Source organism: Triticum urartu, chromosome 1A, assembly GCF_056163025.1.
Source record: "Triticum urartu cultivar PI428250 chromosome 1A, HENAU_Tu73, whole genome shotgun sequence".
Lineage (NCBI taxonomy): Eukaryota > Viridiplantae > Streptophyta > Magnoliopsida > Poales > Poaceae > Triticum > Triticum urartu.
Window position 1 is genome coordinate 570400239 of NC_141873.1, and position 10940 is coordinate 570411178.

The 10940-nt window shown below is 50.6% G+C and overlaps 2 protein-coding genes across 2 annotated transcripts; both read right to left on the bottom strand.

Annotated features, from left to right (window-relative positions):
- Positions 1 to 1136: 1136 nt before the first annotated feature.
- Positions 1137 to 1958, bottom strand: LOC125530280 (oleosin G-like). Its single transcript, XM_048694675.2, has one exon. The coding sequence runs from the start codon at positions 1774 to 1776 to the stop codon at positions 1273 to 1275; it is 504 nt and encodes a 167-aa protein (XP_048550632.1). The 5' UTR covers positions 1777 to 1958; the 3' UTR covers positions 1137 to 1272.
- A 3748-nt stretch (positions 1959 to 5706) lies between these two features.
- Positions 5707 to 10652, bottom strand: CHUP1 (Hydroxyproline-rich glycoprotein family protein). The gene is made up of 9 exons (XM_048694686.2): positions 10280 to 10652; positions 10146 to 10195; positions 9311 to 10039; positions 7326 to 8630; positions 7046 to 7177; positions 6776 to 6957; positions 6484 to 6595; positions 6181 to 6324; positions 5707 to 6078 (listed from the first exon to the last, which is right to left on the bottom strand). The coding sequence occupies exons 1-9, from the start codon at positions 10356 to 10358 to the stop codon at positions 5977 to 5979; spliced, it is 2835 nt and encodes a 944-aa protein (XP_048550643.1). The 5' UTR covers positions 10359 to 10652; the 3' UTR covers positions 5707 to 5976.
- Between the last annotated feature and the right edge of the window lie 288 nt (positions 10653 to 10940).

Genomic DNA, 10940 nt, shown 5'->3' on the forward strand with positions numbered 1-10940 from the left:
TGGAATATATTTAAGTCAAACAAACGATTTTCTAAATTATCTCTATTTTTAAAACCGTAATTTTGATTTTAACATATTATATATGAAATTTTATTAGAAAAATATGTGGAATCTAAATTTGATGTTAATTTTACCTGTTAAATATTTTTAAAATATTATTATAGAAGCAAACTTATAATTTATAGCACAAGATTTTTTTTCATACGGCGACGATCCGGATTGCAAATAAACACCTCACTATAACCGTATATGAAAAAAGAACATCGATAACTACACATGCATACTTCTCAAAAATGTTGCTGAAAAAAACAATAAATTTTACATCACGAGAGTGAGAAAAAGCGAGAGAGGAAGAAAGAAAGGAGGGAGGGAGAGAAAGATGCCTTAGAATAACCATATTCAACACACGTTTTTTATTATTTTATATAAACACCGAGGCCATTGTTGACGAGGGTGAGAAGGATAAACGCCAACACAAATATGATGCCTCACAAAAATAAAAGAAATAAATCTATTGTGATCATGAATGATGGTTGTTAAATTAAGAGCATGTATTATGTTTTATTTCCCGTTGCAACGCACGGGCTTTTTAGCTAGTATTAATAAAGAAAGAAAAACATAAGTCGATGAAAAGCGCCGTCCGGATTTTTACATGAAAAATGTCGTCCCGATGTATATACATGAAAAATGTCCACACTACATTTTTTAGGGGGTCCACACTACATTTATGACGACGGATGTATACCACATGAAAAATCTGTATACGATATTTATGAGCTGAACGTGAGGCATCGATCGGTCGACATTGTGTTGCCAGACCTACCCTGTTCCTCTCTCCTCCTTCGTCCCCAAGGCTCTGAATCCCCTGCAGTTTCCTCTGCAGAACTCTGCAACCGAGGTGTAACTGAAGAACTCTGCATCCGAGTATAAGTGTGTAACCGATACATTTCTTGCACCACTATGCAGTCTATGCTAGTGCGTGGCCAAGATGGCCGTCGGTCCAACACGATCTACCTACAGCGCCAGTGCACGACCAGTTCATCGCCGGAATTAATCAACATGATCGCCGGACGTGCGCCTTATGACCATCGATCGATCTGACTAAACAGTGCAACACGAGAGAAGAACGAACAATCAAACGAAACTAATAGTAGTTCATACACGTGAAGACGACGTGATCACCAACAGCTGGGAGAGTACAGAGACGCAAAGAGAGAAGAGCATATCGTAATAACGATCTAGCCACGACGTGCACGCACGCACGCGCGGCGCCTAGGCGCCGGGGGCGGCGTCCTTGGTCCGGTTGCCGAGGTAGCCGCCGTACTCGCGGCGTGCGTAGTCCTTGACGTGGCTGGCGGTGTCGGCGAGGCGGCTGCGGGCGCGGTCCACGCGGTCGGCGCCCACGGGGTGCCGCCCCGTGAAGTACCGGTACGCCCAGGTGGCCGCGGCGAGCGCGGCCACGGCGAACCCGACGAAGGAGAGCGCGGCCACGACGACCACGAGGAGCGCGAAGGAGAACGGCACCCAGATGGGGCTGGTCAGCAGCGCCAGCGGGCCGAGGAAGACGAGCGCCACCACGGCGCCCGTGAACGTCAGCCCCGCCAGCACCAGCAGCGCCGCGCCGGCGAGCAGCAGGGTCAGCAGGCCCACCACCTGCGTCGCGTTCGGGAGGTGCGCCTGCACGCGCTGCAGCAGCGTCGTCGACGGGTCGTCCAGGTCCGTGCGCCCCGGCCGCCGCGCCGAGGCCACGCCGCCCTCGCCGTGCCGATCCGCCATGGAAGGAGGCTGTGACCGGGACTAGGAGGAGGAGGAGGAGGAAGAGTGGTGGCAGCTAGGCCGAGCTGGGGGAGAAGGAGACGGCATGGCGGGGCAAGGAGTTAAAGGGGCGGAGAGGGACGCGGGCGCGCGGGCACGTGGCCGGGGCGCCGACCGTGCATGCGCGACGTGTGTGCGGCGACGGCCGGGGTGTCTACATTCACCGTGCTCTGCGGATCGGGTCTAGTTTTTACCGGCGGCACGGCAGGATATGCTGCTGGCGTGATGCCGTTGAGTGGGCATCTGGTGCGGCACGTGTGCGGCGGGGGCGACGGTTCGAGGCGCTGGCTGAGTGTGACACTGACACGGCGATGCCAGGCAGGCCACGGCCGACGGGTGGCCGGGCAGGCATGCGTACATGCTTTGTCGTTGCGCCGGCGGCACTGTTCGCAGGGGCGGTATCCTTTTGGAGAGTGAAGTCTATTTTAAACCTTGAATTCATACGACTCGTCTAAATTAAATCCTAACCTTTCAATCTCTGAAGTTGGTACCCTCTACTCACTGATCCTGATCTATTTCAACCTTGAACCTGTTTGGCGCACTAGATCCCGACCGGATTTAATTTGTACTCTCATTTACAACACTGTCCCACATGTCATTTCCATTCTTCAGTCTCCACCTTATCCACAATTCCTCTCCTCTCTCTCCTAAAATGGTGGAACGGGCGGCCGCAGAACGGCGGAGGCGTTGGTTAGCGGCGAACTTGTTGAGGCAGACGAAGCAGTTGAACTGCCGTCTCTATGCACTGGAGCCGGACAACTTGATGTACGCGAACGCCTGCAGCAGCCCGTCGATGGTCGCGCCCAGGCCTGCTGCCGTCCCGTAGAACAACCGTTGCAGTTTTCGTGTTCCTAAACGGCCTCCGCCCTGCCATTGGCGCGTGCTGCTCCTTCCCTCCAAGCCAGCCCGCGTGCTGCTTACGGCGGAGAGACGGCGGGGAATGGCGAGCGAGTCGTGTTGGGTTTGGCCGAGTGCCGCACTTGCTGGCTCCTCATCCTCCTCGCGGAGGAGAAGATGGCGATGAAGAGCTAGAGCTTCACCTCACCAAGCAGCAAGCACCACGACTGGCCGGCGCAGGTGGATGAATGATAGCAACACTAACGTCCTGTGTGCTTACATGGTGCCACACAAGCTGCATAGCCACGGCGACGGTGTGACGACGACGACGACGAAGCTTCTCCTGGCCGGCGACAACGTAGTACAAAGCTAGCACTAACTCCGGCTGCCTTGATCCTTGATTCCTAGTAGCACGATCTCCTTTTGTCAATCCACTGGGACGTGCACTAGGTTGCTACTTGACTTAGTTAGTCAACGGACCCAAGACACACATCAACGCCGGGTTATGCCATCTTTAACTCCAACAGAAAGGAGGGGCTGACGGTGGAACACCCCCGAATTCTCTTGTCCATGGCCTGGCGCATGGCGAGGCAAGGCGGTGCGGCCATGTCGAGGGAGGCTGGCAGGAGGCGCTCCCTTGCCGTTGCACACTCACGAGGACATGCACCACTCCTTGCTCCCTGTTGTCGTGGACACCGGCTGGCTGTGCCTGAGCATTGTGATTTCTACAGAGAGAGATGAAGAGAATGAGCAGAAGATGAATATGACAAGTGGACCCATGTACTCAGTGAGAGAAGAGAATAATCCTAGCCGGGATCAATATTTTCCCAGCACACCAAACTGGCATAACCGGATTCAGGGTTAAAATAGATCGGGATCTATAAATACAGGGTACAGATTTCAGGGATTGAAAGGTTAGGGTTTGATCCCGACTAGCCATATGAATTCAAGGTTTAAAATAGACTTCACTCCTTTTTGAGCGCTCGCTCGGGTGACGCCGGTCCGGCCAGCCGGAGACGTTGGCGGGGAGAGTCGTGGAGATCCACCGCGGTACACGCACGTACCGACGATGTGTTGCGCGGCACAACTTTGGCGAGTTCGTGGTTGCTGCCGTGAAGCAGAAATGCGCGGCAGGCGGCAGTGCTAGTCGTCGAAGATGTTACATGTCAAATCACAAAGTTGACCGTGTTGGGAAGGTTTAGTACCAAATGAACCGTGCAGAAACCTTTAACTCGATATAGCCAGTAAAATATGCATAGCCCGCTGGTGTTGCTGCTGCAATGAACAAACGTTTTGCAACCTTGAAGCACTAACAGCATCTACAGCCGCAAACCCGCCTCAAAGTCCGGACATACGGCTTAATTATTGATCGGTTATAAAAAAGGCGACCCAGACAGGCTCCTTAAAGGGATTCAGACGCCAGGGCTAACTGGCACCTCTCATATCCAACCCAAAATTAAGACGTTTATGAAACGCCCAGTCACGTCCGCAGCGTTTGATTGAAGATGAGGTCCCACACGGAATCGCTGCTCGCCGTCCGCCACTTTCCGCTAGCAGCTATGCCCCATGCCGTCGGGCAACTTATCTAACGCGGGAGCGCCTGCCGTAGCTCCGTAAGTATGTCCTGGCAAGGTGCGAAGCCTGGATAACTATGGGGCTACCTTCGGATGCAGAGGGGGAGGACGTGGGGGACGCTAGGCCACGGATCTGCTGGCGATTCTCGATTCCCTTCGATCGGAATTCGCGGCGGAGGTCAAGCGACGTCATGTGCAAGAGGCAGAGGCGAAGCACACCACAGACGTCTACGAGATGCCCGCGGCTATGGATGACGATGAGGAGGAGCCGCAGCCCTCCTACACGCACATTTATCCGACGCCTGGTACAGACGTTGTGGATAGACATCTTCGACGAAAAAAACTTAGTTTAGAATAGCGTGATGTATGTAGAACGCAGAAAAACTTTTACATGATTTATATGAATTCAGGGGATGAAATATAGATATTCGATACATATCACCAAATATAAGATATGACTGTGTTGGCGAGCATTTAAAGGTTCGGATTTGACAAATCTGATTGTAAATGCTCTAATGACTAGTCATGCAGCAAATGCCAACGCGACAGCATGGTGCTGCACATGGAAGCAACGCTGGGTATATTCATGAACTTAGATCGTGTTAAAGTTTTGCAGAGATCATTTTTTGACCAATTATTTTAAAAGAGTCAAATATGTCATCTTAGGGATTACGTGGCGCCTTCACCGTGGTCTGTGGACCATTTATTTTTGGAGGGAAGGTGGTCTGGTCTTTTTTAGTAAATCTACACCATAGTAGGTGTCTGGTTTATTTATTGTTCTTTTGAGCGAATATTTTTTTTTGAGACACTGGTGTCTGATTTAGTTTTTCTTTTTGGAGGGAAAGGCGGGCTGGTTTAGTGGGAGGTGCTCTTGGCCCGCCAAGAAGGCCCATAACTAACCCCGTCCACGCCGCCGATTTGAAAGAAAAAAAAGAGTAGCACCATGGCAGCCATTGTCGCCGGCCAGGTTCCCCTCCCGGCGGCGGCTCTGCCACCTGCCTCCTCCCTGGCCTCCGTCGTTTTTGAGCGCGTACGCAAGCCGAGGCGGCTCCGGAGAACCGAGCGCAGCCGCCCCATTCCACGCGGTGGGTTCTCTTCTCGCTCTCTCGGCCTTCAGACGGCGCCGCCGCAAACCCCACCTTCTCCCGGCTCTCACTCCGGCTCAGAGCACGGAACCTAAATAACTTGGATTCTCCACTGGCTCACCATCTGTTTTTCGCAGGGTCGGTCCGGCGGCTCAGCCCTGCAGTGCCTCGCTCACCACGTTGGTTTTCGGCTGTTCCGCCCCTCGATGCCATGTAAAAATCCCTTTTCTTCAGCACAAGTCTCTCCGGATTTGTCTGAATTGCAATCGACCCTAAGCATTACCCGCCCATCCCCGGGAGCTAGCCGGATTGAGTTCAAGGCATTTTAATCTGACGAGTTTTGCTCTGAAGACTGGAGCAGGCATCTCAACTGCAACAGATTGCCAAACTGGAAGTAGCCAAAACTAGGTAGGTAGTATCTCATTACTGTGGTTCACTTTTTACAAACTGCCCGGTTACAGAATTTCAGCCAACCAAACAAACTTGATTAAGACAAAAAACCTGGTATGCTTATAGTATGATCTGAACCTGTAGACTTGACATATACAACTTGATTAAGACAACATTGGAATTTACAGTTCTCTTTTGTACAGTTTAACTAGCCAACTAATTGTGCCCTCCGAATTAACCTGACCGGAGGAGCGCGCAATCCTGAAGACTCCGCACTATGTGTCAGATGCCGGTGGAGCGGGTGCCTGCGTGCTGCTCATCTTGCTTCTCAGCTCCTCAAAGACTTTCATGCTGTCCGCGTCGAAGCCTCCGGCAAACTGCGCAATGGCGAATGGTAAGTTCTTGATTTGAAATATCTCCAGTTTACCTGTAATTATATACACATACTGTTGAAATGTAAGTTTTGGACAGTTATATACCTGATGAACTCGGAAGGCGAATCTGACGCCCTGGAGAAGCAGGAACTCCCTGTTGGGCTCTTTCTCGGTGCCCTGCAACGCGTCGAGCTCCGAGGTGACCCTCTCCATGTACTTCTTCGCCAACTGAACGGATGCCAGTTTGATCTGCAACCAACATATGAGATTAAACTTTGATTAAAATCTTGATTCATATTCTGACTCGAAACCTGTACTACAGCTTCATGAGGAATTAGTAATTGTATGCTCTTTTAAGTAAGACTGCCAACATAAGTAGTTTAGACTTTAGACTCTAGAAATGTGCACCTTGCCAACTTTTCCAGAATCAGATAGCCAATCAACTGGTATTCCATACTCCTTGTACCGTGCGGTGGTCATGTCTCTTGTACGAAGAAGTGCATAAACACTCTGCTCCACTCTGCCAGAAATATGACATTAGTTTGTTCACTGAAATTATGATTCTTAGGGTAGACCAACACTTCTCACAAACATCTTGGAATTCGCAAAAATATTGCCAATTATTTTCTGAAAAATTATTACTGATTTACCCTGAAGAACTATGCTATTTGGAACATACTAGTTCAGAGAAGGCACTTACTTCTCAAGCAACGAATACATCCTCTTGAGAGCTTCTTCACATGGAAGTTTTGGATCGTCGACGAAGGATGTGGCCTTATTCTCTAGTTTCACCAGGTCCTGATACTCAAAGGCGGCCTCTCTTAATGCATCAGTTTTGCTCTCTGGCCAATCGAAATGCTTTAGCACTGCTCTCTCATCAACCTAAAAAATGGTTAATTGATCTTTTTAGGAGTTGATCATGTGCAGCCTAAGTACAATATCTAACATGGATAAAGTAATGGGGTCTTACCAAGAATGACAACTCCTCATCCAGCCAGTGTACAAATGCAACAACATCGTCGATATTCGCGAATCTTGCTGCTCGGACCTCACCCGCGAGGGACTCAACAAATTCTCCTTGTGTCTCCACATCAGCTTTGACCTGAAACATTCCATGTTTTGACAATATTCGTCATAATGAGCTGATCATATTGAAGTTATACCTACTGACTACAATGAGCTGCACTAATGATGGACGACATGGATTTGGCAGGATTTTTATGCGTGATGGGCCATCTGAAGATACTTACAGCTAATAGGAATGTTGATCTGTTCTCAATCTCTCCAATCATGTTGCTTCTGTTATCAGAAACATTCGATGATTTTGATCCCAAAGAGGTGGTGTCCTTCTTGGCTTCACGTTTCATGAGACTCTGATAGAACTCCACGACCTCCGGAGCACGGTGTACCTTGTCACCACCAGCAAGGCTCTTGGATAGAGAACCGGGAGGCGGCGGTGGCGGCGGAGGGCCACCGGGTCTCCCTGGAGGTGGTGGTGGAGGAGGTGCACCTGGTGGGCGTGGCGGCATCGGTGGTCCACCACTCCCAGTACTGGTAGCTCCTGAAGCAGCGGCGGCCGATGCTGTGGGTGGTGGACGGGGGACTCTTGGAGCCCTCTTCTCAATTTGGGCAAGCTTCAACTGGGTGACAGCCAGGGGGTTGTTCGGGATATCACTAGATTGCTCACCAGGTTCAGAATTAACTGTGGGGGCATTCTTCTCCTTTATTTGAGCGAGTTTTGGGGGGAGTGCAGCTCTCGGGGAGGGAACCAGAACTGAACTATAGCCACCACCAAACCTTTGCGCTCTGGCTTGCTCGGCCTTCTCTTTGATCGCCTTCTCCCGTTCCGTCGCAAGCTTATGCCGGTCTTTGTAAGCGGGGTACTTCTCATCAGCGAAGCCTTCGACATTCTTCGACATCAGCTGGAACGAAGACGCAACATTTGCATCATCTGCGTCACCGGATTCTTGGTCCCTTTTTCCGAATGTTGTAATGGACATACCATCTCCTGCATTTCTGATCATGAGAGACTCCAGGGGCCCCTTTGGTTTCTGGCTCCTCTTCGGAGAGCTGCTGGTCAGGGACCGCGACGACGGGGATGACAGATAGCTGCCGTCATCCTTGCTCCTTCCCCACTTCTTGAGTTTCTGCATCAGGTTCGGCCTCTTGCTTAGGAAGCTGTATTTGCTGGAAGAGCTGTCGATCGAGGCGGTGTCGAAGTCTTCGCTTCTGGGGGAAGAAGGCGCGGAGGAAACACTGTCAAGGTCAGTGTCGCCCTGGCCTCGTTCGGACCCGAATTCGAGCATCATCTGTTTGGCCCTCTCCTGCGACCTTGGGCTGAGCTTCGTGCTGAGGTCGCGGGCAGAGATCTTCCCAGATGGTGTCTGGTAGTTGCGGAGCTCGAATCGCAGACAGGCGTTGACCCAGCGCAGGTACACCAGCTCTTCTACTTCACTGAATCTGTTCATTTGTAGGCCTTCCACTTGCTTTGTCAGGTCCTCGTTTGTGTGTCTGAGGTTGTTGATCTCCTCTCTTGCATGGGCAACTACATCACTCTGCATGATGATGATATGTCATAAGTACATTATTGGAGAAGTATGTCATGAAAAAGGTAGTATTAAATATACTATCTAATACTACTTGGCTAAAAATTAATTACTAGGTAGCATTCTTCCTTTGTAGAACTTCAGGAATTGTGATTTGGGTCTGAAATACTAACTCTCAATATAGAAGAACACCTCAGCTGACTGTTTGTTCTACTGAACAGGGAAGAGAATTGCATTTATCCTGATATGAGCAAACTGTTCACTTTCTTGCCCAGATAACAATGTTATGGTGAAAATCATGCTGTCATGTTTAATAGCAAAGTCAAAACTTGCGGTCCGTCTCATGAATCTTACTGATTTGTTTGTTTGTTTTAGGAAAAAAGCAATACAAAAGAGAGTGCATGTCATTAGGTTCCTACATTTTACAAGTGAAAACAAAAGCAAAATCCTAATTTTGAACTAGAGACAAACTAAGAGGATAGGCCTGTACACTATAGGGATAGAGACAAATCCAACAAACGTAGCAGAACCACTGCTAGTCTGCCACAGAAACTTGGACCGTCTAGGACCATGCAAATGATTAGGCTAGAAAAAAACTGCTGCTGAATATTCTTGTGTCATGTACTAACATGCAAAAGGCTTTACAAACTTTGCAGAGTAATAGTAACAGAAACAGAGTGGTGCTATACCTCTGTTATTTTTCCTTGTGCTGCATCCAGCTTCACCATGAGGTCCCTCTTCTCATACAGCAGCTCCTTGTTCTTCCTCCTCAGCTCAAGCACCTCCACCTCCAGGTTCTTGAGCTTCTTGAGCTTCTGCTCGATCTCGGCGTCCTTCTTGGCCACCTCCTCCTCCTTGGCCCTGAGCCCCATCACCTGTTGCTTCAGCAGCATCAGCTGGCCTTTCGTCTGGTTGGCCTCCATCTGTATCTGCCGCTGCAGCTCCTTGATCCTGCTCCTGGACGCGTCGAGCTCCTTCTTGGCCGCCGCGCCGCGGGCCACGTCCTCCTGCAGCTTCTTCCTCTCGGCCTGCAGCGAGCTGATGGTGAGGTTGAGCATGTCGACCTCCACCGTCTTGATCTTGAGCTGCTTCTGCAGCTCGGTGACGTCGGTCTCCTGCTCCTTGAGGCCGTAGTACTCGAGCAGCTCGCCCTCGAGCTTCACCTCCCGCTCCTCCAGCTCCCTGACCAGGCCGCGCAGCCGCTCCATCTCGGCGGCGTTGTTGGCCATGTGCGCGTTGTAACGGGACCGCTCCTTGACGTCGTACCTGTCGCCCGGTATCGGGATGTCGATCTCCCCGCCCAGGAGGCTCTCGATCTCCGAGAACATGTCGTCCTCATCGTCGTCGTCCACCGACGGGGCCGAGTTGATTAAGCCGCTGATCGTCTTAACCTCTTCCTCCTCGTCCTCTTTCTCCCCCTGAAATAATCAACAGTTGGACAGACAGAAGGATGAGCAACACGCACAACCAGTAGTTCTTTGCTTTGAACTGCGCCAGTCATCGGCAGGGGATGCATATACATACATGTCCAGTATGCCGAGCCTTCTCCTTCCTCTTGCCCGCTTGGCCATTGTCTGAAAGAAGCGAGGCATAAGCTTGAGCGAAAAATTCAGATTAACAGAAGGAACTATTGACGCAGTGGAGAACTAGAGGAGTACCTTTCTTAGGCCCCTTGCCTCGCTTAAGAGTGAACGCGGCGAAGGTTGCTAATACCACGAATCCGAGTCTCACAAGCATGACTCCGTGCACTCATCACTGTCCGTTCCGGCCTCGACCGGCGGGAGGAGGGCGGGGGCAGGCAGCTCTGGCTCTGCTCATCAGAGAACAGTTGCAAAGGCAGAGCAAGGAGGAGGAGCCGCACGTGTGAATGGCCGGCGCTGCTACACATTCCTCATATCTTTTGGCCTGCAGGAGCGGGCGAAGGAACACCACCGGAGGAACATGTGGATTGGATTGTCTATCTATGTTTATCGCTCAGGAAAGACAGGCTCGTGTAGCACAGGAAGTCTCTTTTCTCTTGTGCTGTGTGTGTCCAATAGTGTGGGACTTGTTGGTAGCTGACAGATTTTCCATATGGTGATGGTACCAGGAGGAGAGCAGATATCTTGGTGGCTGACAAAATCTTCATATGCTGATGATACACGGAACTACGAAAGGCTGTTGTGTCTTTGGAAGAGCGAGAGTAGTATGGTGTTGTTTGCTGTGCACAGAAATGGGTGGTTGCTGGTGTGTCTGGGTGAGGGTGAAGCGGGGGTTGTAGTCTGGGTGATGGTGATATATCTGGATAGGGGAGACGCGGTGGATTATGAGGATGATGAG

Bases quoted from the DNA above. Each gene is read 5' to 3' on its own strand.
- LOC125530280 (XM_048694675.2), bottom strand. From the start codon at position 1,776: ATGGCGGATCGGCACGGCGAGGGCGGCGTGGCCTCGGCGCGGCGGCCG.
- CHUP1 (XM_048694686.2), bottom strand. From the start codon at position 10,358: ATGCTTGTGAGACTCGGATTCGTGGTATTAGCAACCTTCGCCGCGTTC. The intron at 10,196-10,279 runs GTACTCCTCTAG...CGCTTCTTTCAG, and splicing joins AGGCAAGGGGCCTAAGAAAG to ACAATGGCCAAGCGGGCAAG. The intron at 6,958-7,045 runs GTAAGACCCCAT...ACCATTTTTTAG, and splicing joins ATGAGGAGTTGTCATTCTTG to GTTGATGAGAGAGCAGTGCT.